Here is a 15,138-nt window from a genome sequence, read left to right on the forward strand (position 1 = left end):
GAGGGGCAGCCCTGGTCTGTCTGTCCACGAGGGAGGGTGGGCGGAGGGGCAGCCCTGGTCTGTCTGTCCACCACCCCACGCCATTTTGGTGCTTCATCCGTATCTATCTCTACATTGCAGATCTGATCATGTCACTCCCCTGCTCAAGGCTTGTCGATCATTTACCACAGCCTGCAGGATGAAGCCCAGAGTGCTCACTTAGCGTGGCCTCTTCCCCTCTTCTCCCCTACACTCCCCCCGGGAAGGCCCCTCACATGTTCCAAGCACGCCGTGACCCAGCCCCACACCCTGCACTCTGCCCAGTCTCCAGGAGCACCCGACACAGGGACACCTTGGTCACCAAACAGTGCAGGTTTCTTGCAGAGAGAAGTTCTCCCCTCCGTCCTGAGGGGACTCAGGTGATGCTCATGGGATGTGTGGGTGCATGAGAGCTTCTCAGCACGAACCCTCCCTGACTGCTGGAGGTGCAGGCTGTTTCTGCTTGACGTCCATTTCCAAGCACGTCCAACCCGTGGGGCACAGCGTGGAATGCGGCCCAACAGGAATTCATAAACTCTTAAAACATTATGGTATTTCTCTGGTGATTTTTTTTAGCTTGTTAGATATTGTTAGTGTTATTTTACATGTGTCCCAAGACAACTTTTCTTCTTCCAGTGTGGCCCAGGGAAGCCAAAAGGTTGGGCGCTCCTGCCTCCGATTTCTCCCGGGACCAGCAACTGGCCTATCCAGGTCCTGCTGTGTATCTGCTGTGGCTCAATGTCTGAGCCTCCCCAAAGTGCCTGTGTTGAAGCCTAATCCCAAGAGTGAGGGGCCAGGAGGTGGGGCCTTGGGAGATGATGAGGTCATGAGGGTGGAGCCTCATTGGGACTGGTGTCCTTACAAAAGGGACCCCAGAGAGCTCCCTTGCCCCTCCCGTGTGAGGACACAGCGAGAAGGTGCCGTCTAGGAGGAAGGGGGGCCTTTATCAAATACCCAATCCGCCTTGATATTGGCCTTCCAGCCTCCAGGGCTGTGAGGAGTGAGTTTCTGCTGTTTATAAGCTTCCTGTGTGAGGTACTTTGTTCTAGGAACACACATGGACTAAGACAGTGTTTCAAGCACTCTTTGTCTAAGGGACTGCATTGCAACAGTGGCAAAAATACCAGAGAAACCAGCCTTGAAATGTCCCCATGGTTTTAAGGAAGGGTCAAGTGAGCAAAACACAGACTGTTCTTATGAATTCATGGCCCTAGTACCTCTTAGCCAGACACACTTCTACAGCTTCCTGACAGCACACGAACCATGCCTCAGACAGCAGCAGCAGCTCACCCCCAGGTCTGAATCCAACTCCGCTGGACTGAGCCTTCACCCACTGTTCTGAGTGCTGGTCACATGGAAACTTACTAATTCTGGATATTTCAGTCCACTTCTAACTATAGATTTTCTATGCAGCTGTGAATAAGTCACAAAATTCTGATGCCCCAGACATTCTCTAGGATTGGATAACGTTCTCTTTCATGCCATATTGTAAGGGACAAAATATAGAAAAAAAGAGACCATGATGACAGCAGACACTATGAAAGGCAGTGGTACCAGTAATTGGTCGGTTAAAAAAATTTAAACTTACTAAAAAGTTAACATATTTTATCTTATCTTACTTAATGTGTATAAAACCTCCGAGGTTCTACGTACTCCTGCCATTTTAGACATGAAGAAACTGGGCTCAAAGAAGCTGTCTCGCCCAAGTTCATACAGATGTGGGTGGGAATCAGCTTGAGCCCCTTTCTGTGGCTTTGGTGCCCACCTCCTTTGCACTCCACTATGCTGCATTCCTGAAAGAAAGTGGAGTTCAGGGGAGGTGCCTTACCATCTGTTCCTCTCAGCCCCTTCCTGCTGCCCAGTCTTTCCAGCAGATCCAAGAAGCTCTGGGGCCTCCTGCTCAGGAGTTTGCAGGCACAGTTCCCTCTATCCAGGAGGCATCTCTGTCCCAGTGGTTAGCGTATCCTAGAATCAAACAAAAATCCACTTTGGTAGGTGGTGCCTTTATGACACTTTGGATGTTTCTGCGATGACCCCAGACCATTGTGTGTGTCACTTCTGATCAGAATATTTGATTTCCTGCAGCAAACAGATTGAATGTACATATACTGGTGTTGTTACTCGGCATCTATGACTATATTTTCTTGGCATATGAGTTTGACTGTTGACGTAGCCTTTATACCAAATAAGAGGGTCTTTTCTTTAATATGTTGATGACGGGTGTGTTCATTCAAATTTATTCTCACTGCTTCCATCAAAAGATGCCAGATTGGTGCCTACAAATGGCAAGTAAGCATCACAGTGTTTTTAGATTTTATAACTAAAATCCAGTTTGAAGGAACAAGGTAAAGTCCATACTTCCTTTAAGCCTTTCCCCATGAAAAAATCCTCTTTATCTTGACCATTAAACAATAAATTTTTTAAAATGTTTATCAGTCATGCTATCTCATCCCAACCCTTCAAATAAAACTTTCACCTAATTTCTCTCCTGAACATGCATAGCAGTGTGCATTCGCAGATGCAAATGTGGTGTCAAAGAATGGGAAGGGGGTAGATGACCATGTTTCTGGAATAGTCTCCTTCCTCCCTCAAAGGGGAGAAGCATCACATAGAATGTTGAACTTCATTGATCTAGAATAAGAGGCAGATATCATGCATACATTATCACTTCTGAGAGTCTATATTTATTACATCTATAATAGGAAAATTAATCCTGTTAGAAAGCTTGTCTTCCTAAATGCTTTAAACACTTTCTAGTACTTCCCCAGCACACTAATAGCATTTTGATTGTTAAAAAAAAAAACCAGAATTGGTAAAAATTAAACAGTAAGCAATATTTGTTTATATCACAAGATGCTGTCCTTTATGAAAGGTAATTTTTTTTTTACAATACGAACTTACTTAGATTGTGAAATGATTGACATAATGATTGAACAAATATAACAATTCCTTTTAAAGCATATAGTATATGCCTATTTTAAAAGTCTTTGAAGGTAGTTAATATTTATCTAAAATTAAATATGTACCTTCTGGGTGAAGAAAAAAAAGATTGCAGTCAAAACATCAGAACTTTAACCTGTTTATGGATTGGATTGAAAAAAAAATAACTCACCCATCTTATGACCCATATATAGTACTGTCAGAGTAGATTAAATACAGACTTTTTTCCTCTGCTCAGTTTTCTTCTTATGATCCAACTTAGTTTTCTCAAAAAAATAACCAACTACATCAAATCTAGAAATTTTTCCAGTAACCCTAGAATACAGTTTGTTGCTAATTTTGTCTCTTTTCTTTTTGGCGTCCTGGACCCTTGAGAGCAGAATGTTGTTCACGTCCTAAAGGAAGGAATTAAATGATTCCTGAAAACAGATGATGGAACTCATCGTGATGACTTCAAGTGAATTACCTTCAGCTTTTTGTAGGGAACACTGCATCTGGTTAAGACTTTTTTGGTAATAATCTTAGTATTATGTAGTTTTAGAGTTTGGTCATCAACTAGACCAACTACCTCATTTTACACAAAAAGTAGAGGAGTGACTGAGCCATCTGTCAAAAACAGCTTCATGTGTTTTTGACAGTAAAGAACTGGGGTGCTTTCCTTTGCACTACCAGCACAGCCAATGGATTTAGCACATCAGATTGTATTGACACAATACAGCTGACTCTTGAACAGCAGGGGTTTGAAAGGGTCCACTTTCAGATATTTTTCAAACGTGGGTCGAAAACACAGCAGCTGGAGGGTGTGAAACCCACGCAGAGGGAGGGCAACTTTCCCTATCTGCGTGTCCCACAGGCCCCACTGTGGGATGTGAATGTGCCTGGCTTTCGGTATCTGCTGGAACCAGTCCCAGGAGTAGAACAAGGGGTGACAGCACACGTTTCTGGTGACTGGAGAACTCCAAGGGGTCATCTTGACAATACCATTAACTTGAAAGTTCAGTAAAGATTAACAAATCAGTGGTACACTCTAAGTTTGTTAAAGCCTGTAGAAATGGTTTCTATAATATAAAATGAGCAGCACCTAGATAATTTTAGCACAGAACTTGGTAAAGATAAATGAACACATAAATTGTCTGATTCTTAATAGCAAGGTCTCATTCATCCAAAGACCGTCAGCTCTGATGCCTCTCCTGAGTGAGGCGGGAGGCTGGGCCCACATTGCATGGGAGAAAGGGCACATTCAAGGAATCCATTTGTCCCATTACAAACTGCAAAAGAAGAGAGATAATATTAATTACCAGCAAGTCTTCCTTGGCAGGTAGAATTTGCGTGTGTGCGTTGGGGGGAGGATAGATCCTGCTGGTATATTATAGAAATTTAGCTTTTCATTTTATAAAACACTATTCTAAAAAAGTCTACATAAATTAAAAATAATATGTGAAAATGTCATGTTTTCTTCTTTTGCCATACAAAATGTTTTTGAAAAACTGTCTTACACCAAGCTATTTTACAACAGTAGAATCTTCACATGCTTGTTTTCTGGAAGCTGTTGTTTACACCGGCTGCGAGGTGGGCCTAGCGCAGGACCGGAGCCGGGCAGGGGAGGGCCGGCCCCATCGCCCCATCGCCAGGCGTCGCTCTTGCCGGAGGAACGCAAATGGGAAGGGGAAAGGGAGAAGGAAAAATGCCTCCTGGTACGTGCCTAAGATCTATTTGACATACATTGTACTTTTTCCTGAGCGTATTTTAACAGAAACGTTCACATTTCAGTCGTGTTGCCTGCAAAAAGAAAAAGAAGAAAAGCCTCGCTGTGAAATCAAACCATCTGTTTTTAAAGAGCCCCGAGGGCGCGGGGCGGGGTCCTGAGGGTCCCATTTCCCACCTTCGGTCTCCCCGTCGCCTCCCCGCGCGGCACGTTCCCATCCCGAGGAAGCGCAGCCGGTGCGGGGCGAGGAGAAGGACTCGAGATGCCAACGTAGAGACCGGGCGCGGAGCCTCCTCCCGCCTCCCCGCGCGCACCTGCTCCGCCAGCTCCTGCCGCGGGCTCCCCGCGACGCCCCGACCACGCTGCAGGTTCAATCCTCGCCCGCTCCGCCTTTCCGGACTGCACTCAGAACACCTTTCCCACCCAGATCGCTGGCTTGGAAGACGTCCAGCTCCTGCCCAGAAAGCACCAATCGGATGGGAAAGTGCGCAACGCACTGACCATACATTTTACAAGAATAAAACAAAAGACGCAAATTGCTGCACTTTCACGGACGTGCCGGGCTTCATCCAAAGAGCCAAACTTTCTCAAAGACCAACCCGGGAGGCACCTGGCGTCCTGCGGGCGTTTCCCTCCAGGGCGCGAGGTACCTGCCGGCCAAAGGTCCAGCGCCGAGCAGCGGGCAGGCGGCGCGGTCCTGGCCGGGGAGCGGCCTCGGCTAGTCCTCTCGCGGGGGGCCGGGGGGGGTGCCGGTTATGCCCCTCCTGGGCGGTCAGCCGCGCGCATCTCGGGGCCTGGGGAGTCCTAGCCGCCCGGCTCGACCCGCTCCCGCCTTCAGGACGCCCCACCTCGGGACGCAGGCGTGGGACCCGAACTTGGGGACCTGGGATCGGGCGGGGCGGACCCCTGGGATGGTCATGAGAGCGGACCCCAGGACCGCCGGCGGATCGGACCCCTCCAAAGCAGATAGACTCTAATTGACTTATTAAATGTAGAAGCAATCAGGCAGCTCCCATTTTAATAGCCCAAGATCTACATTTAGACAAAAACAGAACCGAGTTCCTGGTAAAGGCGTTTCTTCTCATCCTGTCACAAGTGACAGGAACGGAGGGAAACAGCCTGGGGGAGGGGCGGGGGGAGGAGACGCGGGGGGAAGAGGAGGAGACGCGAGACGGGGAAGGTGGGGAGGGAAGGGGCGCGGGAGACGCGGCGCGGGGGAGACGCGCGGGAGATGCGGGCGGGGGGCGGGGGCGGGGGTGACGGAGATCCGCATGGGGGCACGGACAGTCCAGCGGCTTCTAATTAAAGCCCGGCTCGGAGCCCTCGGGGACCCGCCTGACGTCGGCGGGCGCGGGGATAAGAAGCGCCCGGAGGTTCGAGGCGGGAGTCGGCACCGGCGCACCCAAGGCGGTCGCGGGTGCAGCGCTCGGAGCGGCCAGTCCCCGAGTCCCCGCGTCCCGTGCGCTCCGCCCGCCACCGGGCATGGAGTAGTGGCGCAGCTCGGGGCGCGGGGACAGACGCGCACAGACGGCGAAGACACCGGCGGCTCCAGGTGACCAGCCCGCTCCCGGCGCGCAGGTGGCCCCGGGGTGGCGCGGGGCCGGAAGGGCTCCCAGAGTGCGGCGCGACCCGGGCCGGAGCGAGGGTCTCCTCCGTGGGCTTCGGGGACTCGGCGCCCGCCGCGACCACCGCACAAAGGCGACGCTGGGAACTTGAGCGCGGCCTCCGGGCCCGGCGCGCGGCGCCGCGTTCTTGGAGGTGGGCGCGGAGGCGCGGCCCCTGCGAGGTCCCTCGGGCCGAGGCGCTCCCCCGCGCCCGCGGCTTCCGAAGGGGAAAGAAAGTTGCGCTCGCGCCGGGCACAGCGCGCTTGGCGGACGCGGCCTTTTGGGTGAAAGTTAGGAGGGGCGGCGGCGGGTTCCGGGGGGCTCCGTTCGGCCCCAGCTGCGGCCGCTCCCGGTGGGCGGGACCTCGGACGGGGTCGTCGGGGCAACCGCTGGTCCTCACCTGCGGGCTCGGCGGGCGCCTCCTCGGGGTGCGCGGAGCCGGGTCCAGCGCCCGCGGCTCCTCCCGCTTCCTCCCCGCCCCGCCCCGCGCTCCCCCCTCCCCCGCTGACTTTCTCCCCGGCCCCCCGCGCCCCTTCTCCTGCAGCGAGCCCAGCTCCCGGCGCGCGTCTGAGCCTCCCACCCCGCGGCCCCGAGCGCACGATGCGCGGACCCGGGCGCCCGCTCCTCCTGGGGCTGCTGCTGGTCCTGGGGGCGGCGGGGCGCGGCCGGGGGGGCGCGGAGCCACGGGAGCCGGCGGACGGGCGCGCGCTGCTGCGGCTGGTGGCGGAGATCGTCCAGGAGCTGCGGAGGCACCACGCGGCGGAGCTCAAGGGCCTGCAGCTCCTCGAGCGGGACTGCGCCCTGGGCCGCGCGGAGGCGGCGGGGCTGGGGCCTGCGCCCGAGCAGCGAGTAGGTGAGTGCGACCGAGCGCCCGGGGCCGAGGGTGCGGGGAAGCGGAATTGTCTTTGAGACACACGTTTCTAAACGAGAAATCAATTTTGACTATTGAACAGCAGGATTATTTTTTTAAAGAAAAAGAAAATAGCAGCAATAGGTCCGCGCCTGAGGCCTGGCGGCGAAACGCCCGGTCTCCTCCTGGCGCGTGGAGCGCGGCGCGGGCTGGTGATTTCCGCACACAACTGTCACCGGCACTTTGGAAATGGAAGCATTTCCAGCAAAGCGCTCCCAACTGAGAAGGAGGCATCCAGGCTCCTTCACGGCCCTGCCCAGAGTGGTGGCCCACGGGGAATTTCCCAGGAAAGCATGAAAGCTTCTAATGCTTTTGTGACACAATCAGGTCAAATATGAGAAGGTCAGTCTTATCCCGGCTGCGTGAAGTTAGGAGTGAATGAAAACTCACTAGGGAGATGCCTTGCGAGTGTACGACGTGGATGTGGACGCCCCTCTTGCAAGGGCCTGGCTTCACGCCCCCTCGGAGCTCAGCCAGGAGCCCGGAGCAAGGGAGTGTAAACACGCAGGAACAAAGCTGGACTCAGAGGGGACGTCCGCAGGATTTTCCCCACCCACTGTGTGCCGAGAGCCCTGGTGGTGGAAGTTTGCTTGACAGAGTCTTTCTGTAGTGAATACCTTATAAACCAGGTTAATGCATATTTCCACTAATTTACACCTAAATATTTAGAAAAAGTAATGTTCTAGAACCCATTTTTTTTGTTTGAAGGGCCACATTTTCTCTAAAAACTTTGAAATGTTGTGGGATTTGATTCCCAAGGTCCTCAAAATTAAAGTGTCTAAAAGTGACTAGAAGTTAAATGTTTAAAAGAAAAAAAAAAAAGTTTTCTTAACTCTATGACGCTGTGGTTGTCTGCATCCTGCGGGGAGAGAGCAGACGTAATCCTGGAGCTTCAGGAGTAGTTACTGTGATGCTGAGGCTTCTTCACTGTCATGCTTTGCAATCCAGGGCCCCCCATTTTTTTTTTTTTTTTTTTGGTGCAAAGCAATTTGACTAATGTGGAGTTTCCATTAATTTTCTTCAACATTCACTTAAGATCACATTGTCAAAAAATGCTTCCTTCGAGCAATAAAATACTTTCTTTTCCCTGAAACAGAAATTGTTCCTCGAGATCTGAGGATGAAAGACAAGTTTCTAAAACACCTTACAGGTAAGTTTTCTCCTCCGTCCTCGCTTTTCCCAGAGCTCCTTTGCACCTGAGTCTTCATGATCTGTTTCTTCTTCCGTGTTGCAGGTCCTCTTTATTTTAGTCCAAAGTGCAGCAAACACTTCCATAGACTTTATCACAACACCAGAGACTGCACCATTCCTGCATGTAAGTAACAGCACTGGATTTTTATAAACTGCAAGCACAGTGCAGGCCGTGGTTCCCACCTCCTTCCATTTCCTCAGAGGCCCCTGCCTTCTTTGCTCAAATTTGCCTATTCCTTCCTCACTGTGGAGTTAGGGGCCAAGATGGCCAGACCATTGCAGAAGATAACTAACTTCTGCATCAGCTAATGCCAAACTGGGAATTATTTATAGTCACTGGAATAACAGGCTCTAGGGAGGGCTGAACTCCTATTCTCCTCTTCTCTGCCAGTTCCCGTCCAGTGCTCATGTTTGTGCATGCTCTACTGTGGCAGTCAAACAGATGTTAAAAATGAGTTGCTAAAATGACTCCAAGAATAAGATTGACCTGGACCACTGCTCTGACTAGAGACTTTTTCTTCCCATTAGTATTTACAACCTTATCACCCACAAATTTCATTGTGATTTCAAAACTGTTTCTCTGGCTGGCTCCATCACTCTTCAGAAACACAGAGCTGCCCTTGTCAGCCCAGCTCTCAGCGGTAGCTTTCTCTCCTGTTTCTTTTCAGTCTTCCTAACCCGCTTCTGCCTATTTATTCATAACAAAACATTCCCCAAAAGTAGCTCCTTGTTCTCTTCATTGTAGTCTTATTAGCTACAGTGACAGAACCCTAACCTATTTTTTTTTAATTTGGACTCCAGCTTTTATTCATTTAAGGCTAAGAGGAGAAAAGCCATGCAGACACTAGGAATACTGCTAGCCGCCATCAGCGCCCTCCAGCCGGGCCAGGCAGCAGACCACACTTGCTGTCCTACCTTCCCCTCCAAAAACAAACAAATCAAAAGCCAATGTACACAAAGTGTTTTTCTTTGTTTGGGCAGCAAAATTACCTGAAATAATAACCATCATTCATAGGACTTCTTCTGAGTGCCAGGTGCATGTCAGTGAGCCTTAGCCCACTGAAGTGGCAACACCAGCACTTTCTGGACAAAGCGAAGGCACATACACATTTAGCACCCACCACACCACCAGCACGGAGACGCATGGAACACAGCCTCAGCCTCTGACCATGCCACTGGTGACACCATCCTCATGCCAAGGCCAGCAGCACACACCTCCTGAAGGGTTTTGTTTCTGTATTCTCGCTGCTGGGCCTCACCCTTCCACGTGGACCCAGCACGCTAGGACTTTCCTGTTTTCTTCTTTTGGAATGCAATCACCTTCTATTGGGAATCATTAATCTGGCTCTTCGAGCTAGAAAATCTTGTCATTTGTATTGTTTTAATGTGCGTATATTTTATATTAAATATTTTCTTACAGTAATAGGATCATAGATTCCAAATTTCCAAGTGACCTCTGAGTCATTCAGTCTCATCTTTTCATTTATAAATGAGGAAGTGCTTTTGTGCTGCCAGATAGCAGTAAAGCTAAGATGTAGATCTCAGGGTGAACTCTGCAGACCTTTTTCCAGGGCATCGTGCTGTACCCCTACTCGATATTTCCTTGTGCTCACAGCAACTCAGCTGTGTGATCCTAAGCTCCTGGTCGCAGCTCACCCCAGGTCAAGGAAAGGGAGAAGGCTGGTAGATCTCTGCCTTTGGAGACCGGTGGCTACTTTGTTGCTTTCTGCCTCTTCTTAGCCCACAAAGAGCTGGAGAGCTGAAATCGGACCACTTCTGTGCTTTGTTAGGCTATATGAAAGAAAATCCTTGGGCTCCTGGAATGTCAGACCTGAAGGAACTTTAGTGCCTTCTCACTCGAAGTGTGGTCCTGTGGGGAGTTCGCTGAGAATGCAGAACCAAGTCCCATCTAGACTTGTTGAACAAAATCTGCGTTTTAACAAGATCCCCAGGTGATTGGTCTGCACATTGAAGTTTGCCAGACATTGCTGAAAACACGTGGGTTGAGCTGGAAGTGTAGTCAACTGCGACCCTGGACATGACGCAAGTGGAAGTTTTTACAATTCATTGATTAGATCTGCCATTGGAATCACACAATCCACTGCACCCATGATATGGAATCTGTTTAGCAAAACTGCATTCTGAAAAGCATGGTGCTGCTGAAAGAGAAAGGCAGACACTGGCTTCAGATGGCCCAGTGTCGCCGTTACAGCACGCTTTTCCCTTTGAAAAACCCCTAGCAATATGTGCCACAAATATTTAGGAGGCATATTTTTGGAAGTAGAGCTAGCTACTTATCTAGCTAGCTTATTCGCATTTATCATTGTCAACCTCCCCATTCAATTCAGATTTTCAGTCGAGTCTAAATTCTCCCATTTTTAAGTAGGATTTTGCTATTCTTGAGAAATAAACTGTAATAATTTATTAACAATTACAGCTTTCCATAGATCCTCAAAATTCCCTTATGGCCAGGATCATTGCACCTTCTCAGTTTGTATAGGCAGCATGAGCAGAATAGTGGAATGGGAGACTGTGTTCATACTGAGGAGTATCAGTCTGCAGTTAGAAACAGGCATGTTGCTTCTGTTCGCCATCCAGTCCACGCCTCTGCTCTGCTGCCTTGTGACCCACTTTCTGTAGAATTTACAGGCAGAAGGCTTTGTGTCATGGTCAACTCAAGCTGGGATTCAGCCCGCACATAACCTAGAAGTGACACAAGGGTATGGAAGGACTGTCATGTAGAAAGCAAAATGAAGTTATTTCTGAGAGGAGCAATGGGCAGCCAGCTCAGCCATGCCGTCTTCGTGCCTGTCCCTCCTCCCTCCGCAGCGCCACTTAAATCATCCGACTTCTGCCATTGAAGCTTAAGCCCTTGAAGCACCATAAATTATTAAGTCAACAACTTAGAACCCATGCCTGCAGACTACAGACTCTGTATTGCTTCCAGGGAATTCAGACATTTAAAGAAATAAATGGCTTTAGTAGCTGATATACTTGCAAAAGATGCTATTTTTGTTTTAAATTAATGACAAGTGTCTGTGATTTATTTTCACTATAGACTATAAAAGATGTGCCAGGCTTCTTACCCGGCTGGCTGTCAGTCCAGTGTGCATGGAGGATAAGGTAAGCTTGGACACGCACTGGAGCACACACCAAAGGGAATCCCGCTTGGGACATGAAAAATTCATGGGAGTTTAGGAACATGTGTTCTTTGGCTGAGGTAGCTGTATTCTACACAGAGTTGGCACAGCACTCTTACTATCTCAGTGCTGAAAGCCGCCCTACTGGCTTGTCTACAGTGCCCAGGCAGCTGCTGTTAACTGTTCACTGTACGACACACAGGCACCAGGCAGGTCCTGCTCTACCCAGTTTCAGCATGTGAGTACATAAGCCAGAAACAGACTAAAACTGCACTATTCACTTCAAGGCACGCATTCATTCAGTAACGCAAGTGAAGATGACCAACATTATCCATGCAGATTCTCACATCTGGTAAATGTTTGAGTTGGAATCTATCATTATGACAATAAGCTCACAAAGAACAGCTATCCTCTTTAAAGGTTTCTATCAACTTTTTTTTCATAGCCTCTAATAAGTAAAAATGTAAATGCATATCATATTAACTACACTTTGCACCTGGGCCCTTCAAGGGCTGATAGGCAACATATAAGACCCATCAGTGGATGTTTTGAAGGGTAAGGTTTTATTTCCCTGACGTAAATGCCACAGAATTCAGTCACTTTAGACAGCAGGATGAAACTGTAATTTCACCAACTTTATACGTACTGCGTGTCTTGTATGTGCAGGCACTGCCAGATGCTGGCTACACCGGCACAACTAAGGTAGGCCTCCTGCCCATTGATGGCTGTCCAGCACATTCATGAAAAGGGAGTATTTTTCTAGTGGTTTCTCTAGTACGTCTCATGTAAAACGGATGAGGGTAGGGGAGTGCTCTTTCCTATACAGATGTGATCTCTAAGGAGAGGCAGCGCTTATGAATATTTAGGCGGCAGCAGCAGAAGGGTTGGGTGTGTGGCCCCTGCCCCGGCAGGAGACAGCGCGGGTCCTGCCCATGTGTCCTCCACTCCGTCTTTCCTAGCAGAAGCAACTGCTGCTAGTGAGAGGAGTGGCACTGGGCAACGGAGGCCAGTGAGCAATGGCGGCTGAGGCTGCGCTTTTTCTTTGGCGGTGGTGAAGGCATGGAGCTGAGAAGTGCTGTGGTCACGCCCCGCGCCCTGCCCTTCCGGTCCTCTCAAGCTTCTCCTCCTCCTGTGTGTCGCAGATACTTTTTCTGTATAAATCAGTGAATAGATGTATGTTCCTGGCACCCCAGGTGATACACCAGAAATGAGAATGTTAGTTTTTTACATATTTCTTTATAATTAAATCACACTGCTCCCAGAGATGAGCCAGGGATGTCCTTGGAAATTTTCCATTTACTTACAAGTGAGGAGAGCCAATTCCCCATGGTCTCAGCTGATAGAAGAGCTACTCCGTCCACGTGCCCATTAGCCAACCCCCGCCCCCCTCCACGGGCTGCTGCTGGAGGCAGTTGCACCGAAGGACGTGGTCACACGTCCGTGGGACACGGGCTCCTGCGTGGGTCTCTGCGTGGGCACGTCATGCTTTGCCAGACGCCACATTGATGCCCCACAGGAAAACTGTGGCAGAACCCCCTTGAGAGCCCCCAGCACCCTTCACATCACTCTCTGGATCACCGGACAACCATAACAAAGCCTGACTGACAACGAGACGCAGGTAAAGGTTAGGACAAGGCCCAGGCTCACAAGCTCCTGTTCCCAAAAGGCCATCTGCTCAACAGCCACAGGTGTCACGGCTGTTAGCTGGGTTCATTTTGGCCATGACATGGGTAAAGTCTAAAACATTGATACCCTGTTAACTCTAATTTCGTAACTTCTATTTTTTTAGATTGATTTCTTCAGATTCCAAAAGGTTTAAACAGCAAAGAAATTGTTACGTTGCTGGTCACTGCAATGTAGATACAGTGCAGAGTTTTGCTGAGCTTGGCAGGCCTCGGTGAGACAGCAGGGGGCACGGCAGGCGTCCCAGGGTGCCCACGCTCCTGCAACGAGGTGGCATGGGGAGGGCCCTGCGGACCCCAGTTCTGGTTCCACTGGTTGACAACCAGCCACATGCGCTTCTGTCCTGACACATGAGGATGGCAGGGCAAGACTGCAAGCCGTGACCTTGTCTCCTAAAGAAAGGCCCACAGCCTGAGAAAAGCAGGCCTTCGGCAGGAAAGGCTTTGCCCTCCTCATCTCAGAGCAAATCCATTTGCCAGTTTCTGAAGCTCATTAATAGACCCCTTCAGGCCAAAGAGAACAGTGTCCCAGCTGCCCTCCCTAAGTCACAGACACACTTTATTGTCCAGACTTACAGGTCAGTTAATCAGAAGCCTGAGCTCTGGAATACTGTCAGAGAATTGGAGTTTTGAGTAGTGAGTACAGAGTGTACGCTCCCAAATGCAGCCTAATCTTAGTGACCCTGAAGTTTACCATTCTTTTAAAAATAAATACCAATGGTTTAGACATTTGAGCATAGAATGCTAGAAACAAATGTCTAATCTTGATTATTAGCTTTATAATCCTGTGAACACTGAGGTTGCAGAACTGCCAGATAAAAATCTCTGTGGCCTGGACTACTGAGGATTCTGATAACACAAGACTAAGCACTCTTCTTCAAGCTTTAAGCATTCACGTGGCTCTGTGTTGACTTTCATTGCTTTAACATCGCCGCCATGTAGTTAACTGCAAAAATAAGTCATTTTTCAAAATACAATAGACTGCGCTTTTTGGAACATAGAGAAACACAGATGCACTCTTAGACTGCCTGTGTTTATAAACACGTTGTCCCCCCTAACTGAAGTGCCAGGTCTTCTGGAATTCATGGTAAGAGGTGTGGATAGTCATATCAAACGGAATGTACTTGTTTTCAGCAGTGAGCACAGCTGTACAGGAGCAGCACACCAGGAGCCATGAGAAGTGCCTTGGAAACCAACAGGGAAACAGAACTGTCTTTATACACATCCCCTCATGGACAAGAGATTTATTTTTGCAGACAGACTCTTCCATAAGTCCTTTGAGTTTTGTATGTTGTTGACACTGTTTGCAGATATATATTCGATAAATCAGTGTACTTGACAGTGATATCTGCCACTCTTATTTTTTAAAAACACAAAAGGAATGCTCCACATTTGACATGTAGTGCTATAAAACAAATGCAGAGAATATTTCATTTTCTGGATTGGGTGAAATTGCAAAAAATATTCCTTTAGAAACGTAAGCAGAATCTTAAAGTATATTTTCATATAGCATATGGTATGATTTGATATTCCGTATTACTTTCACAATTCCCAGGGTATTATTTGGAACGGCATAAAAAATTAAAATTTCAGTCATGTTTTAGAGACAGTGGAGTGTAAGTCTGTGGACATATCCAGGCTAATTTTGTTGGTCCTTTGTATAATAAATGTAAAATAGTATTCCAGCTATTGTGCAATATGTAAATACTGTAAATAAACACAAGTAATAAATGAAGTGTTTGTTATAATGAATAGTCTTCAAAGTGACTCTCTACCTCTCTAATGAGTTTATTGTTGGGAATTCATGTTTTACAGATCTACTGAGAGATCATTACACTGGAAAAGGTCACAGAATATAAAAGGCATAAATACATGAAACTTGAAGCCTGAGAATTTCTGTAAGGGATAATTAGTATTTTTTAAAGTAGAGGCTACTATATATTGGTGA

General features: G+C 48.6%; 1 protein-coding gene and 1 long non-coding RNA gene across 5 annotated transcripts; one reads left to right on the forward strand and one right to left on the reverse strand.

Moving 5' to 3' along the window:
* Window positions 1–1,613: 1,613 nt before the first annotated feature.
* Window positions 1,614–4,852, reverse strand: LOC116562109. Its single transcript, XR_004273776.1, has 2 exons — window positions 3,861–4,852; window positions 1,614–3,817 (listed from the first exon to the last, which is right to left on the reverse strand). It is a non-coding gene; the product is annotated as an uncharacterized LOC116562109 (long non-coding RNA).
* Window positions 4,853–6,867: 2,015 nt separating this feature from the next.
* On the forward strand, window positions 6,868–14,942 carry ALKAL2 (ALK and LTK ligand 2). 4 transcript variants are annotated; one of them, XM_032294290.1, is made up of 5 exons: window positions 6,868–7,120; window positions 8,274–8,327; window positions 8,412–8,492; window positions 11,427–11,491; window positions 14,325–14,942. In XM_032294290.1, the coding sequence occupies exons 1-5, from the start codon at window positions 6,868–6,870 to the stop codon at window positions 14,328–14,330; spliced, it is 459 nt and encodes a 152-aa protein (XP_032150181.1). In that variant the 3' UTR covers window positions 14,331–14,942. The 4 variants fall into 4 exon arrangements, with proteins under 4 accessions (XP_032150181.1, XP_032150179.1, XP_032150180.1 ...); XM_032294288.1 differs by lacking the exon at window positions 14,325–14,942 and adding an exon at window positions 13,298–14,023; XM_032294289.1 differs by lacking the exon at window positions 14,325–14,942 and adding an exon at window positions 13,926–14,005.
* The last annotated feature ends 196 nt before the right edge of the window (window positions 14,943–15,138 follow it).

The sequence above is a fragment of the Sapajus apella genome, unplaced genomic scaffold, assembly GCF_009761245.1.
Source record: "Sapajus apella isolate SASKATOON/1434 unplaced genomic scaffold, GSC_monkey_1.0 scaffold31, whole genome shotgun sequence".
NCBI lineage: Eukaryota > Metazoa > Chordata > Mammalia > Primates > Cebidae > Sapajus > Sapajus apella.

Excerpts from the sequence above, each read along its gene's own strand:
- ALKAL2 (XM_032294287.1), top strand. The coding sequence starts at position 6,868 with ATGCGCGGACCCGGGCGCCCGCTCCTCCTGGGGCTGCTGCTGGTCCTG. Across the intron at positions 7,121-8,273 it reads TGCGCCCGAGCAGCGAGTAG|AAATTGTTCCTCGAGATCTG; the intron begins GTGAGTGCGACC and ends TCCCTGAAACAG. Across the intron at positions 8,493-11,426 it reads AGACTGCACCATTCCTGCAT|ACTATAAAAGATGTGCCAGG; the intron begins GTAAGTAACAGC and ends TTTTCACTATAG.